The sequence below is a fragment of the Nipponia nippon genome, unplaced genomic scaffold, assembly GCF_047370975.1.
Source record: "Nipponia nippon isolate SJK-2023a ecotype South Korea unplaced genomic scaffold, ASM4737097v1 scaffold_5, whole genome shotgun sequence".
NCBI classification, from domain to species: domain Eukaryota; kingdom Metazoa; phylum Chordata; class Aves; order Pelecaniformes; family Threskiornithidae; genus Nipponia; species Nipponia nippon.
The window spans coordinates 1,977,122-1,998,833 of NW_028262369.1; the positions used below are offsets into that span (position 1 = coordinate 1,977,122).

The 21,712-nt window shown below is 52.3% G+C and overlaps 1 protein-coding gene across 3 annotated transcripts in view; it reads right to left on the reverse strand.

Annotated features, from left to right (window-relative positions):
* Window positions 1–21,712, reverse strand: part of RAB11FIP3 (RAB11 family interacting protein 3) — an 84,729-nt gene that overhangs the window by 50,636 nt on the left and 12,381 nt on the right. For all 3 annotated transcript variants that reach the window (XM_087731355.1, XM_087731354.1, XM_087731356.1), the window contains one exon: window positions 11,947–12,040. In XM_087731355.1, coding sequence (XP_087587481.1) covers window positions 11,947–12,040 — 94 coding nt within the window. The remainder of the gene's footprint in view (window positions 1–11,946; window positions 12,041–21,712) is intronic.

The following is a 21,712-nucleotide window of genomic DNA, read 5'->3' on the forward strand; positions in this document are numbered from 1 at the left end:
AGACGCAACCTTTGGGACATCCAGCGGCCGGTGCCTCGTCAAGCGTTTGAGTACACCGAAGCAGAAACTCTTCTAGATACTCCACATCCAGCCTGATTTGGGCAGGAGCACACAGAAGACAAGTGGCGCCTCGTGGATGAGATGGCCCTGACAGCAAAATAAAAGTAAAGAGAACCCAGATGCACCAGAGCTTTTGACATGCCAGATAACAGGCAGAAATAAAGCTGTTTCTCAGCCCGCTCATTAGAGGCCCCTTGCATCAGCTGGGGCTGGATGGCACTGTCCCACCACGAAGGGCTTCAGCCTTCCACACCGGCTCCAGCTCAAAGCTCCCACGTGGAGAAATCACGGTAACACAGCTAAAACCAGTTCAGTCCTCCCCAGCTCATAGCTTCCAATCCCATGCCTGAGAAATCCTTGCAGTGTACTTCCCTTCAAGCCTAGCTAAATATCATCATCAACGCAATGCCTGGGTGAATCTAGGCACAGCTTGCCCGCAGAAGAACCCACGGCTTGGATGCAAGCATTAAAACAATTAAAAAAAAGTTTAAAAAGTCCTTTCAACACCTACAGCACTTGCAAATCAGAACACACAGACATTAGTATTTGTCATTCAGCGCTTGCGGGTCTTACTTGCCATTTCTCTCCCCCCACTAGCCATTCCACAAGCCGAGGACAACTAATGCAAAGCTGATGCTAAAAGCCTTTTCAAAGCAATCGCCAAGCCCTGGCAAGGGATTTGGATCAGAACCACCCACCTGCCTTTAGGCAACATGTGGATCTACGGGTGAACGGCAAGGCTGGCCAACAACTGTACAGACACCTTCGACTCCAGCCAGGGCTCCGACTTCAGAAGGTAAGTTGCAAAACCGTTAGTAAAAACTAAATAGGGTTATTTATATAGTGGGCAAGTCTGAGATCAGAGGCTAGGTCCCGATCAGAACTCAGCCCAAGTTTGGGGGGAAATCAGAGAAATAAAATACATAAGACATTAAACTACACCTGCAGGGGAATTCTTCCTAACGTGGCGTTTCACCATTCTGAGCCGTCTCTTAGCAGCGATGGTTGTGTTGCTCAAAAATGTCCTGCCTGTTCCAGTGAGCGTCAAGCAGCCAGTTTGTCCTCCTGCTGCTGGCCACAGTAGAGCAGCTTGGAGCCCCTCTCCTCCCAAGTCCCTTGAAAATGATGCAGATTAAAAGGAAAATGCTCCTTAAAGCTCACCTGATTGAAGAGCCTTGCCTTTTTCTCCCCCCAGCTCTCAACATTGCCAAAAAAAACCCTTCTGAAATGAGCCGAACCGTGTCCCACGCACCACTGAAGACGAGGGGAGCTCTACTTTTTAAAGTGCCTTTGCTCAAACAGGCTTCTGTAAATTAAAACACTGCCAAGAGAAAAAACAAAGTAAGGGAGGAGGGTCCTATAAGCTTGGGTTTTAATCCTTTTTCCAGCATAAGATTCCCCAAAGCGAGGAGGATGGTGCTGGAGACATCGCGCAGGGTGGCAGCCCTTCCTTCCCGCCGTTATCGAGACAACGCAAGTGAACCAGTGCCTTGATGCAGCGCTCGAACCACGAACTCCACGATGCCGACACCAGCAGGCATCGTCAGCGCTTCATGCAAAGCTAGTTTAATTACTAGGGAAATCAACTTTTCATAAACCTCCTTTGGACAGTTTGCAAAGGTTTTGGTAACATTTTGCTGGCTGGAAAAGAATCCACCACCGTTATTTGTGCCTGACCACTCTCTTGCAGGTGGAAGGAGGACAGTTGAGGACCACGACTATTGGAAGTGTTTTCCTTTTCAATCCAGAGTACGAAATCTCCGAGAAGGGAACCAAGGGGCTGAGAGGTTACAAACATGACGGTGCTCAGTTCCTACCACCTCAACAGCAGCAATATTTTATTCAAGGTTGGTGCATTACCTCTGCTGACCTCTCCATAGGTATTGACTGCATTAATAAAATCACACGCAAAACAAAACAGGCTTCAAAACCAAGCAAGTGGAGACGCGATGGGAGACGGCGAGTCGCTGACTCGGTACGGCTCTGCTCTCAAAGTCGGAGAGCAGCACGGGAGCAAAGATGCTCTGCCGTGCACGCGTTGGGCTGCAACAGGCGACAGTAGCCCTTCGCTGCCGTCCTGTCAGTCTCTCATTGGCAAATTCAGCACCGGTCACCTCGTGAGCAGGAGTCTTTCCTATCTGAAGGAGATATAAGCTGCTCTGTGGCTAAATGGACTTACAGGAGCAATCAGACTGTATGCACTCGGAAAAAGATGATCATCAAGGAGAAAGACATCTGAGGGACACGTGGACCAAACCCAGGAGGAGACGTGGCTTGGTACAGGCAGAACAGGATCGAGATGAAGAAGCGAGCCGTGGTGAGAACACCAGGGAAAGGTCTCTCAACGCGGGGACGCGCCACCCACCGGAGCCAGCCCGCCTGCTGCTCACCCGTCGCAGCCCAACCCAGCGGCTCTGCAATTAGGACCAATTTCCCAGCAAAGCCAACGTCGCACGCAGCCTCTCCTGCCTAAGAGCGAGACCAGGAAGCGCTCAGAAGAAACAAGCTTTTGCCACATCGACCTGTCAAGGCGTCACAAGAGTACACTCACCGCACAGTCACAAGCCTCCAGGCCGTGACAGAGCCGAGCAGGGCTCTCGGAGGAACAGAAGTCCTAGGTGAGTAATTATCCCGTCATTAGTAACACCAGATTGACCGGATTCCTAAGGAGAAATGGTCTGACAGCTCCGGCTCGCCTGCTGGTCCAGAGGCAGGACGATGGGCTACTTATTTTCCTTCCCCTAAGCTTGGGAAGCCAACCCTACCTGATCTCCGGCCAGACATTTCTGGTGAGGACGGAGGAGACAGCACCCAGCTTCTTGGGCTGAGCCGAGCATTAACAATCCCTTACTCCGGAGCTAACATCCAAGCCTGAGCAATCAAAACAGGTAGGACCGAAACCACCACCACCCATCTGGAGCCACCAGCCCAGCCCAGCCTGCTCCCACGCGCTCCCCAAACCGCAGGCTAGCCCTGTCTCCCAAAAGCGTTAGCAGCAACAGATGTGGAACGAAACAGCGCACTCCTGACAATAAAACACGCGATGGAGAAATACTGAGAGAGCAGATGGACGATGAGAAACGTCTATTTTCTAACAGAAGTTGCCTTTGTTTGCTTTTTAGTCGTCACCTCTGCAGAAGAGAGCGCGCTAAGAATTGCTCTGAGGCTCTAACGAAACACTGCTCTCTATTTTTATAATGACCATCTTCCCATGAAAACAGGTAGTCCCTGCAGTGCTTTTTCTTCTCCTTTGCCCGAGAAATTAGTTTTCTTTGCAATTTAAACTCACCCCAGCTTGCCTTTATCAGGCTTGGGTTATGGTCTGAGGGTCTAAGCAGCCACCCCAAGTTTACTGGTACTTCACGAGGACACAGGGAAGTCCCTGCTCAGCCTCTCCACTCTAATTTACTGCGATTTGCAAGAAATCTGGATACACGGTAATGCTTTCCCCTCACAAGGAACTGTCTGCAAATGGTGATGCTGTGGGCATTTAATCCCAGGTCAGCCGCTTGCCGCAGTAAGCGAGGAGCAGCTTCGCAATCCACACGGACGGCGCGTGGATTTGGGACCTGCAGCCCGTCAGGCTCCGTGACGGCGACGGGATGCAGCAAGATTTCTCTGGCGTACGCCTCGAAATATTCATAAAGAAAGAATTCTCGAAATGAGAGAGATGCTCGTGCCAACCTCCCGTTCCCCGGGACCCCGAGGGCTGCTGAGCCTTAGCGGCAGTTTTACGGCAGCACGTCTGAGTAATTCCCTGCCGTTCTCATCCCGGGGCTGCGAGGAGGCCTACGGACACAGTTTCTACAACACTTCTGCGTTTCTCCCGAAAGTAGGTCAATGCAGTATGTCATCTGCCAGGCTGTTTTTTGGGAAGACGCGCTCCCTGCTCAGGCACGGCGCACATCGAGCGGGCCAGCTTCGGCCCTGATGCAACCCTTCACCCAGCTGCCAAGTTACAAAAATGAATAAACCCGATTGTTTACGTAAATTAAAAGAGAAATGCAAACCACAAAAAGCCATGGTGAGCCAGAAGTGCCCCCCCCCCCGCAGAATCCGAGTCCTTTCCCTAGCATATTATAGCAGAAATAAATAGTGATTTAAAAGAGCCTGAGGGCGACGTGGGCTGTGCGGTCCTGCTCGCCGCTGCTCCGAAGCTCGGCAGCGGGACAGGTTTCACAGCTGAGGAGCATCTCCTCACCTCCTGGCCACTGCTCCTGCTCTGAAGGGGAACAAGCAGTTTTCCATGCTGATCCAAATCTCCCTGCTTACACTAACATGGAGAAAGTTTGTAGTCAGAGTTAGCCTTGCTGAATCCTGGCAGCTGCACGGCGGGAGATAAATAGTTTTGCGGGCGGTGTTTTTGTTCCTGGTCTTGCTTTTAAGAAGTAAATATCCTTCCTCCCAGTTGAGCCAGTTTGCAGTCACCCTTTCCAGTGTGAAAGAGGATAAGCGTGTGCATCAGGAGCGCCATGCACCGACCTCCCACCTCTCCGCCGCCACCGTGGAGCTGCTCCCTGCCCCACACCGGCTGCGGGCGAGTCGAGGCGCATCCTCGCCCTCCGGCCACGCAGCCTGCGGTTCGCTCAGCGGCAGCAATGCGGGAGCCACGGCAGGGGTACGAGCAGCTATTAAAAACAAGCGTGGAGAACAAAGGTACATTTGCAGAGGTAGGTGTCCAAGGGGTGCGGCTGTCTCCTTGTTTCAAGAGGATCTGGCAACAGGCATCCCAGAAAGCATCCCTCCCTTCGAGGCTGGGCTCGCAGCCGCCTACGCTGTACAACATTTGGGGGCTCCTGGGAGCAGAAAACTGACTTTTGGGGATCCTGGGCGCGGAAGATTGACTTTTCTTCTCTGCAGACAACTGTGTGATGTGGGCTGGAGGAAGAGAGCAAACCCCCCAGTGCCACCTGCCCTGGGGTTTTCTCCTGTGCCCTCCCCTCGCCTAGGACCAGCCTCTGGGGATGAAAGTTGGGCTGGGCTCACGCCTGCTCGGTTCCTGACCTGTCTGTGCCTTCGTGAAGAGGACCTGCGTCCCACCCCATCCCCCTCACGCCCTGAGCCCAGCCTGTCGCAGGCGAGTGCCTCTGTGCCCCCAGATACCCCCGATCCTCTCCTCTTGGAGATGCCTCTGCAGGAGAGGGATGGAGAGACCCCTCAGGCCACTTGGACCCCAGGGTACCACCAAAGCAGCTCGCCTCCATCACAGACTAGCGCCTACGCTCCCAATCCCCCATCCCCTGTGAGCGGGGAGAGTGACATCGACTCGAGACAACCCTCACGCATTTTCACGGGCAGGCCCAGTGGTTTCCAAGACAAGTGTTTAAGTACCACTACTTCAAGAAAAAAAAACCACCCCAAGCTCAGTACTTCCACGAAAGGCTTGGCTGCTTCTGTCCCTAGCGAAGGGGGTCACAGGCGACGAGCATGCGGACTCCAAACTTAACAAGCCCAGTAACGGTGCTACAAGCGTCCCTCTGCACTACAGGGATGAGGAGAACTCTGATCTACAAAGAACAGCACTACAAAGGACAGCAGGAGGGTCTTTTTTTTTTTTTTTTTCAAGTATACATATAAATTTTAAAATGATATTTAAGCTTTCACTCCTTTCAGGGGCAGAATTAACGCTCATCTTCATAAACTCCTTAGCCCAACAAGCAGTACATATAGTACCTACATATATATATATATATATGCCAGAGCAGAGCAAGATGAAATGCAAAAAAAAAAAAAAAAAAAGCAGAAGACATAATTAGAGCAATTTTGATTTTATTCTTGCTTGTGAATCAATCTTGATTTCCCATTCATGGCAGCCCCCGTTCCCTGAATGACAGCTGTACACAAAGAGGCATCTTTCCTACCTTCAGCCATCAAACGAGCTGCCTCCCTAATCGGCGATGGTTTAGCCAGGGTTAGGAACAGGCAAGATCAGTGGGAACGTCTTCACTGCAGCAATGCTGCACGAATAAAGGGATCAGCAGATCTGATGAGAACGTAGGACGTGCTCATACCAGTGCCAGATACTCACCGAGTTTAGTCAAACGTGCACACAAGCTCTCCTTCCATCTGCTAAGCTTCAGTGAAGACTTTCCTTTTTAAAAGCAACCACCTTTAATATTAAATTGGGCCTGGGCACCCCCACGGAGAAAGCGTGCTTAGATGTCAGCAGCAGCCTGTTGCAAATACAACCATATTTCCAGCATCGGTCTGGAAGAGAGACCGCGGAAGACGCACACGAACGCAGCCTCGGAAATAATCACTGGATTGGGAGCGTGGAAGAGAATGTAAGCTTTGGCTTCTGGAACCATCCCCGTGCAAGGAAAGCTTTCATTTTGCATAGCAAAAGCCATCTGCAATGCAGATCCTACAGAGGCAAAAGACGCTACACAAACCAAACAGTGGTTTACGTTACCAGATGGAGCTGGATATCCAACGCCCTCTGCACCTTCAAATGCTCTGCGGAGCCAGAGCGGATCCGTGTCACCGGGGCAGCAGCCAGCCTGGCTCTCCAGAAATTAATTCAGAGGCACCGCGTGCTATCTAGCAGCCTCATACGAGCACTAAGTGGTTCACGGGCAGCCAGAGCCGTGATCTCAGAGATGTCATCTAAGCCCGATCAGATCCAGAGGCGTCTCCGAGACGCCGGATCAGCAAGTGAGCAGTGCAGCCGCGGGAGCGGGGAACGTCGCTGCTCCCCCGGCGGCGAGGCTGCACAGCATGGCCTGCACGCGGGGTGAGCGACGCGGGGATAATTACTCAGATCTGGTTTGGGGAAGCGATGTGCAGTTCCTTCTCTTGGCTGTAAGCTTTTAAGATGTTAATGCTCACAGCCTTCATCCCAAGGGAGGGCTGGATATCTGTTTTTCTTTCAGGAAATTCCCAGATTGGCGTTCAGCTACCAGGAGCACACCAACCATTCCGGGACGTGAAATGCCGGTTGCAGAAACAGCAGCCTCTGCTCCGAGGATACACCCATCAAAATCCTCCTCTCGGGAACCGAGTGATGCGGCCCCACAAAGACTCCAACCGACTCGAGTGCACACTGCTGCCAGTCCCAATTAGCAGCGGCACAGCGCTTTTACGTGGGCTCTTTGCGGCAGCCTGCCCGTGCGCTGCCAAGGCGAGCCAGCCAGCCCAGCCGAAGCCCCGACCGCCGGCCAGCCCTTTCTTTGCTATTCAACACCCTGCCCTGCACCGGCCCCAGCCCTGCCTCGCTCGCTCGGCAGCTCCCCGCTTTCCCCTTCCAGCCTGTCGTTTGGAAACCTGTCAAATGCCTTTGGTAAGCCGAACGCGCTCCTCCTGCTGAATGCCTCTTATTCAACCCCACGGGGGGATCTCCACCGAGCCGCGGCTCGTTCGTTCGGCACGGCGGCCGACTCCTGAGCCGGCTACCCCCCGAAACCGGCACTGCCAGGGCTCTCTCCCAGTCCTGCCAGCGGCCGGCCGGCCCTGCAAACAGCAACTCGGTTAGAGCTTCCAGGTTTGGGTGTTGGCTCTGGAGCTGGATTTTCCATCTTCCCAAATCCAAAGAGCTTTTAGTTGAAGCATTTGAAAAAGGATTTGACTGTTTCCATCCTCAGGCCCTCCCCTGAGCTCACGAACACATCTCTTTCTCAGTGGATGCACTGTCTGCTCTGGATGCACAGGGGCCCCTTTGTTCAGGGGGCAGGAGCCGGGGCAGAAGGGACGGACGGGGCTGCGAGCTCCAGGGACGCACCTTCCCCTGCCTGAGACAGCGCTTATTTGACCTGGCACCAACAGCAATCCCCCCGTGTGCAGGAGGGTACCTGCACAGAGCCCACCCCCAGCAGGCTTTTCTTTGGGAGACAGATGTTACAGATGTTTCAGTTCACTGCATGAATTATGCAACTCATTCGTTACTGCTTTTGAGTTCGAGTGAGAGCACTGGTCTGCTACAAAGAGGAGGCATTAAATACATCCTACTGGATGCAGAGAGGCCTCTAGAAAAAAAACAGGTGCCTGAAGCTTAAAGGGTTCTTAAATACCCTGACAAAAGAAGGAATCTGCTTGCGAGCGCAACCCTTGTTTGTTTGCATCCAGCTGTGTCTGATACTACCCACATTTCGTGTTTGCCAGCTAACTCCCCCCCCAGCAGCTCCTGCACCCAACACGCAGCAGACCAGAGTTGCTCTTTGGTGCAGGCGTCTTGGCTTCAAATTATAGACTCCATCTCGCTGCCCCCGTCCCATGGTCAGCTCCTTGCCATGCAGGCAGGCAGAGACCTTACTCCTGGCCTGTGCTTTCTCAGCAGCTTGCATACAGCCCCTCGTACCTGGTTCTTACAGAGAAGATCCCCCATGAGCTGCAGCTTCCAAGCACGATGAATGCAGTGGTCACGCTGGCTCCCCGTTCCTTTTCCCCTGCAGACTAGGAAGATGTCCCATCGGATCTCGCTGATGGTAGCCAGGAGCACCACGTTCTCCTCTGGCTGTGGATTCCCCAGGCATTACACACCTTAGAACCACAGGATGCTCTGGGCTGGCAGGGCCCTTTCCAGGCCATCCCCTCCATCCCCCTGCCATGGGCAGGGACAGCTTCAACCACATCAGGGTGCTCAGAGCCCCGTCCAGCCGGGCCTTGAAGGTTTCCAGGGATGGGGCATCTCCCACCGCTCTGGGCAACCCCTGCCACTGTCTCACCACCCTCGGCGTAAACAATTTCTTCCTTATATCCAGTCTGAATCTCCCCTCTTTCAGTTTAAAACCATTCCCCCTTGTCCTGTCGCTACAGGCCCTGCTAAAAAGCCCGTCCCCCCCTTTCTTGTCGGCCCCCTTTAAGTACTGGAAGGCTGCAATAACATCTCCCTGCAGCCTTCTCTGGTTTCTTTAAGCATGGTCTATAACATACTCTCCTCCTTCAAATCCGTATCATTACTGCCTCCACTACATTATCAGCTTCTCAAGTTTTACAACACAAGGCCCTAAAATTCTACTTTTCAGAGTTATTTCTCATCCCTGACGCGCCGCCCATGTTTCTTCCACAGTTTCCCTTTTTGCTTTGCTATTTTCATGCTGCAGGACAGGCCGGTTGTCCAGGCACCACAATCTTTAAAAGCAGGCAAACCACACAGGTCAGGGAGCAGGGGGAGGACAAGGGCATCCCAGCGGCCACCCCACCCCACGGGCAAGAAGGGTTGGGACACAGCAGGTTGTGAGGAGCTGAATCTGCCCCAGCGGTGTCCGGGCAGTCCCCGTGCCAGCCCGCTCCTGATGGACGCTCGGAGCTGGGCTGGACAACGGAGCCCAAGCGCCCGAGAGCCACGGGCTCACCACCTCCCGCAGCGGTGAGAGCCCGGGGGGCCTCCGGACTCCACCACCAACACAGCACCCTAATGGCAATCATATACATAGGCAGCAGGCATAGATATATTTATATACACACATGATGACCACATTTTCATCTTACGTCTTCTCTTTGGGAAGGGTAGAAGATAAGGCAGCCCCAACAGGCTAAAGATTCTCATTACAGTCTCAAATCCAGCTTCTGTAGCATGCAAGTCACTGTGCTCTCTCCGCTCCACAGCCAACGTTACCCGGCCAGACAGAAGGTTACAGCGGCAGAGAGATCAGCATTGGTTCATGGCAGCGGAGAGGTGGCGTTGTGGCTTTCACCGCTGTCTGAGTGGTTAAATCATACAATCATAGAATTGTTTGGGTTGGAAAAGACCTTTAAGATCATCGAGTCCAACCGTTAACCCAGCACTGCCAAGCCCACCGCTAACCCATGTCCCTCAGCACCACATCTCCCCGGCTTTTAAATCCCCCCAGGGATGGGGACTCAGCCCCTGCCCTGGGCAGCCTGGGCCAGGGCCTGACAGCCCTTTGGGGGAAGAGGTTGGAAAAACGGTGCTTTGCTCCGCACTGAAGGCAGAGGTAAATTCGAGGAGTCGCAGATCGGCACGTTCCTCAGCCAGTGGGAACATACCCCAGACAGCCGGCACAGGGACGGGACCGAGGAGCGTGGTATCCTCCCTGGATGTAAAGGCCAAGGGAACAGGACAGCAGTCGTAAGGAAAGCAGCTGACTACACAAGTTTTGCTGGTTTGTAACTGCACCTTCAGTTTGCCAAGCTAGACCATAAGAGCTCGAGCAAAATCACAGCCATTCTCCTACGGAGAGACGCCGAGAGAGCGGGGAGAGGGAAAGAAAAGTGGAGCATCTTCAGAAATAAACCCTTACCTACATTAAGACAGACATTGCAAGGTACAAGCTTACATCAGCTCTCACTTCAGTGGCTGACCGAAGAGCTACAGAGCACCAGCAAATGCACCAGAACTCTCTCTGGCTAAAAATAGCCCAAGCTAATGAACAAAAACCTTGTTAAAAGGGACACCCAGCAGCAAGCATAACCTCTGCTTTCTTTCCAAAGGGATGATCAATATTGACTGTCTCAACGGCAGCAGGAAACCCTCAGGATCGCTTCAACGTGAGCAACTGCTCAGCTGGTGGAGACTCAAAGAAACTCCCTCTGTACCCTGTCCTGCGTTTCTTTTAGAGCTTCTTAATGCTGTGCAACGTTAGAGAGCTCTGCCTTTCTTAACCACTGTAATAAATACATATCAATCTCTTTCAAGTTTAATAAATAGGAATCCTAAAAGCTTTGTCTGGATCTGCTTTTTCCATTCAATTAATATAACACAATACCAGAGCAATGAATTATTGAAGAGAAATACAAGCCAGAGCTTTCACAAACACGCTCTACTCCAATAGCAATTTATTACAAATTAATAGCATGCTGCATTGCCTCCTGCATCACGAGAGCCGGCAATCAGCTGTGCCGTCAAGCTACACCAGCCACGAAAATTTCGGAGCTGCCGTAAAACACTACAATCCCGAGCACAAATAAGCTGGGGGTGGGATGGGGGAGCAGAAGGAGGGATGGACAACCGACAGAAAAGCAGAAGGCATGGAATAACACGGTTTCTACAGGAATAATTGGTCTTTTCACATCTTTGCTTGCATCAGCGCTCAAAAGCGCGCTCCGCGCGCAAGGGCTGACAACATGGCGCGTGTTCCTTGCTGCAGGAAAGCAACACTAAAGGTTAAGATCAGCGTGCAAGTATGACAATTCATATTTGCACATTTAAAATTACGTCTGCTCAGCAGGAGGCTTCCAGTATTTTTCACACCCTGCCCTTAACACCACACTTGCCCCCAAATGACCTTCTAACGCTCCTACTAGAGATGAATCCCCAAACCAACATCTTTCCTTCAGCAAAGCAGTTCAAACGCCAACCAGCCAGAACGAGACTTCACATTTCACCAAGCTATTGCTCTGGAAATACTCGCAACAAGCCCGTCAAGAGCAACGTGGGGACGGTCACAGGCCTGTTTCGGGGGCCTGTTGAAAGATTACCTACCAGGCAGTGAGTTCAAAGCTCTTGTTTCACGTGCTTCTTGCTAGAAATCATCTGAGCACATTGATCCTCCAAAGAGTTGGAGTGAAGGCAAATGCATTAGTGCCCGGCGTTGGGAAGACGGTACGCTGCGGCAGACAGACAGACATCTCCAGCAGCGTGCCAGCCAAGGGTCGCTCCTCTGGCAGAGCAGCAAACCCTCGTGAAACCATACAGGAGAGCATACACCAAACCAGAAGGGATTTTTCCCTCGATGGCTTTTCTGTTTCTAACATTTAGGAGGGAACTTTCCTGATAAACAGGAAAACACAACCACCACCACCACTGTACCACCTTTTTCAGCTGTGTTATTAAATGCACCCAACCTCCCCCCCTTCCTCTCCGCCCAACAGAGCAGCGACTTTCAGAAAACCAAACCCAGTTTGTTTCCACCAAGCGACTTCTCGGCGGGCTTAACCCCTGTGGCGTTACGTTTGGTGTCTCCCTGTCCTCCCTCGCAGCAAACTCACCTCCATTTTTGATAGCTCTGATCCCCCGATGGAAGTCTTCGAAGCTGATAACTCCAAGTCCGCTCGGATCGAGGTACTTCATCAGGTCCTTTACCTGCAACCAGAAAAGCAGTGTTACCCATAGAGCCCTTTGGGGACATAGTGTCTTCCATCAGAGCAGCACCCTGTAATAAATTTTAGCTCCTTACAGGAAAAAGATTTGAGCTAATGGCAGTGAATTTCTTACACCGATACCAAACGGTGGCCATTCTCCTTGAAGTAACCAGTACAGAAGGGTTAATTAGTACTTGGCTGGTGCTGAAACTATTGCTTAGTTTTGCAGTATAGGTTAGGGCGGTATTTCTTACAACATGGTCCTTCTCCATCAGGGATTTGTTTATTTTTATGGTTTTTAAAGAGGTCCTATCTTAATTGGGAAAACTCAGTAACAGGCCGCCCAGTAGGAGGGCCGAATTAAGAGGATTCAGTGATAATGAACTGCTCCACGTTACAAATTTAGGCTGTGTAATTGAAACATTTTCACGATTAGACAAAGCCCAAGGGGGAAGGAATCACGTCAGCTAGCGCGGATTAGGATGCGGGTGCCGGAGCAGGCACGCACGCGGAGCAAGGGACGCTTGCGAGACCTGGCGAGGATGATCTGGGCACTCCAGACAGAACAGGCTACAGCTGGAGGGCGAAACCACGGTCATTCCTCACCGTCCAAACAAAGCCTTCAAAAAGGTGCATTTGGCTCCTTCCTTCCAGGCTGCCACAAGCTGGCCCTTCAGAAAACCCTTTATGCCACTGATGCTTCTCAAGCTGAGACAATCAAGCTTTTTTTGTGCTTTAAAATAAACGCAGAGCCTCAAGCCTCATTTTAAGAGATATTGAGGCACCTTCGTGTATTTTAGAGCCACATCGTTCAGCTGAGAAACAAGCCCAGGAGGGAGCAGGGCGTAAGAGGTGAAGGAAGGAATTGCACAATTAGCTCCGTACTCAAAAGCTGCCCTCGCCCTGCAAACACATCGACCTCTCCTCCTCCTCCTCCTCCTCCTCCGGAGCTGACGCACAGGAGGAAATCTCCAGGCGAACTGCAGTGCTGGATTTGTTCAGCTCTCGTGAGCACAACCGGTTGCTTTTGACTCACTTGGGCAATCTCTCTGTTTTGGTTTGTTCTTGGGGGGGGGGGGGGGGAAAGATGGTGAATCACTAAACCTCTCCTTCCAGGGAAGGAAACCCTCGGAAACAGAGACTTAACATCTGACGGTGCGGAGGACAACCGAGCCCAGCCCTGGTGCCGAGAGCTGCCCGACTCAGGAGGCATCAGCAGGGGGGTTTGTTCGCTTGCTTTTTGTTTTCTTGTTCTTAAACCCAGGTTTGTGCTTATAGAGGAAAAATCACACCTGCAACAGGCTCAGGGCTGTTCGCCCGCCTGTCCACCTGGTTTCTAACATCTTTGGGGGAGGCAGGAGAAGCCTCTGCTTTGGACATCCCACCTCTCCGCAGCAGCGGTGCTGCCGGCACGGGGGAAACCCCAGCACGGCACAGGCTTGCCCGCCGGCCGGCTTACTCCATCGTGACCGGGGAAAAGATCACACAAGCATCTTTTCCAGTTTTCTGGGGAACTTTTTTGGTAGACAGATAACAAAACTGCTGAACTCACACGGCACACATTGACTTGGATGAGTCAGGCTTCTTGTATGTTAAACAAAGATATTTTAGAGTAATAAAAACAACTCTCAGGAATGTGTCGGTTCCAGTTAATGCATCTGGCAGCTTCTTTGAGTTCAAAAGCTGTAGCTTAATCTGTTATCCGTGTATATAGATAACAGAAATGCAGGTGACATTTAATCAGACTTGATAAGCCTAGAAGTGATTATCATAACACACTCGAAAGTATAGTTTCTGCAAAGACCCAGCCACGATGGCACATGGGACGTGCCAGGCAGGGCTGCTCACGGCACCGCTGCGGTGTGGGCAGCTTCTCCGGACCAAGGAGGGCCCCAAGCCCTCGTGCCAATTCCCGAGCAAGGGGCCTCTCCCACGCCGGTGCTTGTGCAAAAGAGCCAGAGAAGCCGGACATGTATTTCGTTCCTGCAAAAGAGCCACCTATGTATTTTAAATAAGCTGCGGGCAAAGGGAAATAAGTGGAAGTGTTTCTTAAAACTTCACAGCCCCGACACTATGGATGCAAACAAACAAAAGCCATGCAGCTGACGAAGCTCAAGCCTATGGTAGTATGTCTGTGCTGATCCAAACCCGCCTGTATTTGCTGACCAGGCTTAAAAGGAACCCTGACCATTAAATAACCGACCGAGACAACGCTCCCGTCACCAGACTGAGTGCGAGTGGCCACTGACATTGAGAGCTGACAACACGCAGAGGACGAGAACATCACCAGTGCCTGCCTGGTCCCCCCAGCCCCTGCGAGATGCTGCCCAGGGAGAGCAGAGGCTGCACCCTGCGGGCCAGCACCCAGGATCTCCCAGCACCCACGGCGAGGGAGCCGGGGATGCCTGGGGGGACATCCCTACCCACGAGAGTCCGAACCTGCCTCCGCCGCCTCTGGGGCTGCAAGCTCCCAAAGCTCGCTACCTGCTCGGTACAGGAACATCTTCTTTTAACTCTTCTGCACCCATTTTCTGCTATTTCATCAACTGCCTCCCAGTTCTACCGCCACAACACGTGGTAAGGTGCAAGCGTGATCCCCCTGGACCACACTCTCCTCCCCGAGGGGTGCCAGCCTGCCCACCCTCCCCTTGCAAGGCGGCTGCTCCAGCCCCTTGGCCATTTGCGCCATGCCTCCTGCTCCCTCTCCAACCCTCCCATCCTTTTTGAAGGTGAAGGTCAGAACTGCACACACTGTTCAAGACTGGTACCCTGCTCCTGAAGCCCAGCATCTCGTTCAGAGCCAGGCCGTCACGGCACGGAGCCACCCGCATCGGGAACGGCCAACGACAGCTCCAGCGTCTCGCTCCTGGGTTATAACTGCCCATTTTCTCCATTTCTTCATTTTGATTACTAGGCTAAAAAAAAAACCCTACCTTATTAGGACAGTTGGAGAAAAAAACCAAGAATTATGGCTCAAGCTGGTTTAGATTAGCAAATCTTAGCAGTTCTGAAGTCACAGATTTGTTGCTTTTAGCAGAAGACTAATCTGCAAGAATATAGTTAATGCCACACTCCTATTAGCACAAAAGCAAAAGTTAACACTCTACCAAACTGCAATGTTAAGCTAAACACAGGCAGCTACAAGCCACAGTCACAGGGAGGTACCTTCATTTGGCCAGTAAGAAATATTAAAAATAGAGGATTTACTTAATGTGTGTGCTTGTAGCTGGTTACAAACTCTTCTCAAAGAAGAAAGAGCAGCTAGAAATGCAGAGCATTAAAGAGTCAAAGAGGACGACATAGTTTAAACAGCTGATGTAAACCCTGATGGAAAGTGAAAGGTTTAAACTACTGTAAGTCCATCTGCCTTAAGCTGAACACGGGCACAAGCCTGCAGAAGCAGAACCGGTGGTGAGAATTGCCCAAGGGACCCTGCTCGCCCCTGTGCCGGGGACGAGGCACAGCCCGGACCGCAGCTGGAATGAGCTCCTGGCGCGAGTCCGTAAGGGATTTCTCCTGGTTGGGGACATGGAGAGATGGGGGAGGAGGAGGGAGGTCGTCTGGCATCTCAGCAACAGAGCAAGAACTACTCATTGCACCAACCGCACTACCACGTCTTCTCCCGTATTCAAGAGCTCTGCCCATGGGCAGGGCGTTTCACCTTCCAAAACCAACAAGATTTGCTGCCAACCAACACCCACCTCCAACAACCCCCTCCGACCAAGCCACCTCCGAGCGCGTACGCCAGCCCCGTACCAGCTGTTAACAGCTTCCCCATGATGCGGAGCACAAAAAGAGCTTCCTTGCTTCGACGCAGTGACGTCAGTTCAGCAAGTGATTTCGAGCCTCAGCTAAGCCAACGGGGACAACTCCAAATTCAAATTAACACAAAGGCTTGGCAGCCACACAATGAAAGTTTTCCAGGGAGGTGAGGGATTCCCCAGCTGTGAGCGGCCCTGTTAAAGCAGGCTGGAGGAAAAGGAGGCTCCCGGCCTTTTCTGTTTGCCTTATGGATGCTCCATGTCTCCACCCCATAGCAGATGGATTTGGCAGAACAAAATATCCACTTCTTCCAATATATCCAATTCTTCTGAGGGGGGAAACAAGAATGGGAGTTTTCCAGTGGCCACAGCAGTCGGGCACCCCAAAAGGAAGAGCCGGCGGAGCTCAGCTCCTACGGTCCTATGGTATCTCATAGGAATGATTCTTCCAGCCTAGCCACAACCAGGGCCACCTCTTGTCCTCCACACCACATAAGCGAGTTACTTGATGATAACATAGTAGGAGTAATAAGGCAGCATTTCAGCACTCTACACTGATTCTGGAAGCAAATCCAAAGGAGACAAAGAGGAGGAATCAATACTGACCTATTCCTGATAAATATCCCAAATACTCGAGGCAGGCCAGCGAGCAGGCTGCAGCTCCCACCAAGAACTTGGGTACCTGCAGTCTCACACGCGCTGCGATAGGCCAAGACAGATGCTTTTGCCTTGAAGTTGCTCCCTCCTTTCCTTGGAAAGGATTCGCGTGTGGTCTCAGTCTTCGGAGCAGTCGGACAAGTGCCAAGGCAAGTCATGGGCAACTGAGCGAGGGTGGAGATCTGGTCTGCTTAACTTCTACTTCTCAGTAGAGACTTCTACTCTCAGGCCCCCAAAGGGACCAACCACGTGGATTATGTGCAAAAAGAACCTAGAGAGGTATTAGAAAAACACCGAGAGACCTGTCCAGATAAGGAACAACATGCCAGAGACTTACCAGGAGTCCGGCTGAACTGGGCATCTGGCTCAGCATATTTGGGCCACTTGAGCAATCAACAGGGACAGACCAGCCCATCCAGGAAAAAGTCCACAAAACCAGTAAGCCCAGTCCAGATGCTGACTGGGTGACACAGCATGCTTATTGCTGGCTGGGACTTGATTTTAGCCCAAAACATCAGATGAACCATTAACACAGCCACCAGAGGAAGACCTTCATCGGGGAACTCACTGCCACACCATGGCCTGATGGCAGCAGCCAGCGCTGGGCAGGGACCGTTGCAAAAAGCAGCAGCTACCCACAAGCAGTTCAAAACACATTCGCATGTCACTTATTAAAAACTATTTCTACAGAAAGACAAAGGTTTAGCCTAATAAATGAGCACTGAAGCACTCAGATTGGAGCTTTGAAAGCAACTGTGACAAGTGGTGTCCCTCAGGGGTCCGTACTGGGGCCAGTGCTGCTCAATATCTTCATCAGTGACACAGACAGTGGGATCGAGTGCACCCTCAGCGAGTTTGCAGATGGCACCAAGCTGAGCGGTGCATGGACACACCTGAGGGACGGGATGGCATCCAGAGGGACCTGGACGGGCTGGAGAGGTGGGACTGTGTGAACCTCATGGGGTTCAACGAGGCCAAGGGCAGGGTCCTGCACCTGGGTGGGGGCAACCCCCGGTATCAGCACAGGCTGGGGGATGGAGGGGTGGAGAGCAGCCCTGCCGAGAAGGCCTTGGGGGTGCTGGGGGATGAAAAGCTGGCCATGGGCCGGCCATGTGCTCTGGCAGCCCAGAAAGCCAAGCGTCTCCTGGGCTGCATCCCCCGCAGCGTGGGCAGCGGGGCGAGGGAGGGGATTCTGCCCCTCTGCTCCGCTCGGGGGAGACCCCCCTGGAGCCCCGCGTCCAGCTCGGGGGTCCTCAGCACGGGAAGGACATGGGGCTGTTGGAGCGGGGCCAGGGGAGGCCACCGAAATGCTCCGAGGGTGGCCCAGCTCTGCTGGGAGGACAGGCTGAGAGCTGGGGGGGTTCAGCCTGGAGAGGAGGAGGCTGCGGGGAGACCTCACTGCGGCCTTGCCGTGCTGAAAGGGGGCCGACAAGAAAGGGGGGACAGGCTTTTTAGCAGGGCCTGCTGCGACAGGACAAGGGGGGATGGTTTTAAGCTGAAAGAGGGGAGATTCAGACTGGATATAAGGAAGAAATTGTTTACGCCGAGGGTGGTGAGACAGTGGCAGGGGTTGCCCAGAGCGGTGGGAGATGCCCCATCCCTGGAAACCTTCAAGGCCCGGCTGGACGGGGCTCTGAGCACCCTGATGTGGTTGAAGCTGTCCCTGCCCATGGCAGGGGGATGGAGGGGATGGCCTGGAAAGGGCCCTGCCAGCCCAAAGCATCCTGTGAGTCTATGAGTGCAGGGGCGGGTTGGGGCCCCCCACCTCAGGCAGCCATTCCAGCAAGGAGGTTGTGGTGGGCAGAGAAAACACGTGGTCGCACGCGTACATCCTGGCCGACTCCGGTTCCCGGCCCCTCTGCCGCTGACTGCCAGGCTCAGCAAGCCGGGCTGCGCACACAAAACCCCTCGACATCAACGTGCAGTTGTCAGCAGGCTGCAAGGCAGGGAAAGGGCATCCCACTGCACGGCTCAACAGGAGCAGAGCTCTGCTACAGAGGGATGAAACAGGGAGCCCTTGGGCCCCTGACACCTATGCAGCCCCCTCCCACAAATCCACACCAGTCCCATGCACTTCTTACCACCACCCCTTCCCAACAGGAAATTTTTCGCTCCTCAATGGAATATTACAGCAGACTAATAGGTTTGAGGACCTTACCCTTGTCTCTTCCCCTCCAGAAGAAATGGGAACCTTTGTGGTCAAGTTTAAAACACAGAGGGAGGCAGGACCAGGCAAGGAAGCAGTGTCCGTGCTAGAGAAGCTGCGGCTTCAGCACCAGCTTCCACAGGGCCCGTTTCCACCCGGTGCCTTTGAGGAAAGTCTACGGAAGGAAAGCAGCCAACCCTTCGGTGGGCAAGGACCCCGGGTACGCACAAGGGGAAGCCAGTAACGGCAGCTTTTCCCCATCACTGTTAGCAGGCCAGAAAGGTTTCCAAAACATTGATGTAGCTGTTTAATCAGCTTTGCAGGATCAAGCACAGCGCATGCAGACACTGCTCCCCACGCATCTGGACATTTGGCTTGAACACGGACTCTGAAGCAGTACAAACAGAAAATAAAACTTCACTTTTAATCCAACGCTGAGCTTTTTCTGTCAGCCTCTACTTTTCATTTTCTCCAGCTGGATCACACTCCCCTTTGCTGCCTTCGCACTCTGCTGCTTGGATCTCTGCCCGGCTTGGTGCAAAGCTCCGCACTATGTTAAGCATGCCCAAAGCCAGCTTTTATCTTCTCTTTGGCCTTAAAAAAAAGGCTGCTCAAACCACCTCTTCTCATTCGAAGTCTTTGGATTGTAGCAGGGTCTGGTTTACAAGGCCCTGTTTGCAGACACCCTGCCGTGTAAGAAGGGTCTCAGGAAGGGACAACACATGGGACGGCAGGAGCAGACCCCTGCCAGCCAGCAGCCGCTGCATGGGCCAGCACACTTTCTCTGCCAATCTACAATTTGGGGAGTTTCAAGCAAAACAGAGGACCACAAACGTCCTAAAATCCAGCGGGTCTTGGAGCTTTAAACATAGGAAATTCATTTATATTGAATAACCGGGTCCAGACCAATTCTGGGTAGGCAGGGGCCCCCAAAGCCTGCTTGACCGAGACAGGACACGAAAATCCAGGCGCCTCTCAAGGAACTCCGATTACCCTCTTCTGTCTGCAAGAAGCCCAAATCTGCTCTGAACGTCTTTTATCTTCTGGGGGGGGGGGGGAAACAGTATTGTAAGTCACACAGTCCCTGAAACGCAAGCAGAGAGAAAGCCAAGTGCCACATTGGCATAGCTGCCAAATAGAGGGGATTTTTAGCTAGCAAAACTCTAAAGTGCAGGAGAGGGCTCACGCCAGATGCTCTCCTCTTTATGTTTAGCCGGATCTTTGGCCTGAAGCGGTACACAGGAATTTAACAGAGCGAGCACACGCAATGTAAAAACCTCTCATGGTTACGCAAAGGTGGGTGCAGCATCTTTACCCTCCGCATTTAATCGAAGGGCAGGAGCCAATGTACTCATTTGTTTGTAAAAACCCACTTTGTCTCTCAAGGCTAAACCCATCCTTTCAAGAAAAAAAGGATTATATCTTTAAATGCTAATTACAGAAGCCAGAGTAGCTTTATTTTTTTAATCTTTGGGAAATGTGCAAACATGCTGGAACTGCTGAACCTCCTGCCACCAAATACCAGAGCAGCTGTGCAACTTGCCAAAGACACAGCCGTCCCTATAGAGCCGTTCTCTTTAGATCGCGCGGTTGCTAAATCAATGGCTTGCAACACGATCAGCTGAAATGAATTGATCCCTGTTAATGCAGCATTTGTCTGGGCTAAGACCACATCTATCCCCCCCGTGCCGGGTGCTGAGAGAACATTAACGCGCTGACAACGTGAGCATAACTTAACGTCGCTTCACGCCACGTATTTCCCAGAACCCTGCTGTGATCTGAACCGCAGTCGCACCGGTCCCAAAGCCAGGAACACCCTTTCCAGTGCTTCGCTTCTGCGGCTTCAACCATGTAAACAAGCAGGCTGAGTGCAAGGCTGAGAACTCGGGATTACACCGGCTCCAGCCGTGTTTATGGGAACCGACTCTGTAATTTATTAAAGGATCTGGCACTACAGAAAGCAGGCAGAACCCCAGAGCAGGTTTCTATTCTGCTGCAATTACACCTAATTAACTAACCTTTAAAATACCCTCGAGGGGGCAGATCTCATTACAGGGAGAAGCAATGGTCAATTGTGAGTAAGCAGTGCAAGAGCTGCATTATTTATTTCGCAAGTGGTGGCACTTATCCAGGGCTGCTGCGAGCACGTTGCTCTCCGAGCCTTTCCAGAAGCTCCAGGAGGAGATCAGCAGGCAGGCTGTGTCTGCTCAAGTCTCTGTTTAAAGGTCCACCATAAGCAACACTCGGTGAAGACGCTTTCTGCAAGGTGCATCCCCAATCGTGCGTCCACATCGGTTCACCTGTCCTTGCTGTCGCTTCAGTCCCAGAGGGTTCAAACACTGCAGGGCCCTCTGCTATCCGTCTGGTATTCAAAACCAAGAATCAAGACATCTTTCTGAGAGGGAGACAAAGAAAAAGATTCAGCCTGGTTCATTCTCCTGCTACAGAAGAAATAAGCAAACCTACCATGTAAGGCAAAAGGGGAATAAGCCTCCTGCGGTCCTCCACCAGCCTGCAAGTATTTAAAGAGCTGGAACGGGAGAGGGATCGCCCATAAACCAAGCGAGAGAAGCTCCAGCCATTCTATCATTTCCTTGAAACAAACTGAGCAAAGTTTCCCAATGGGAACAAGCTCCCCTCCTCTCCTATCTTCCCAAGACGATGACATCCCCACCTTTTAACACATCCTCTTGCCTAACAAATCCTCCTTCCTCCTATTTATCCAAAAAGAAAAAGCTCTTTGGCATGTCGTCAACTTTTGATGCGTGTCACCTTGTTTGGGCAGTTTCTACACCAACCCTGCACCCGGTCGACCTCGGCACTGAACCCCGAGGCACGATGCCGCTCGCCGGCCTCTCCCAGGGTCAGCGGGGTCTTTCTGCAGGCGCAGGAAACACCAGAGGAGAGATGTGAGTACGTAACGAACAGGAGAGAATTCCCTCCCCAGCAAACTATCCTTTTTGGAAGAGGAAGGAAGAAGTCTCCGAGTCAACCGTGAACCAAGAAGAAACCCAAAGTTGATACCGAGGAGCAATTCTCCCGCGGCTCAATCCCAAAGCCAGAGTGCCACACGCATCGGGAGTGCGCAAAGGAAAGGACTTTCCTTCCA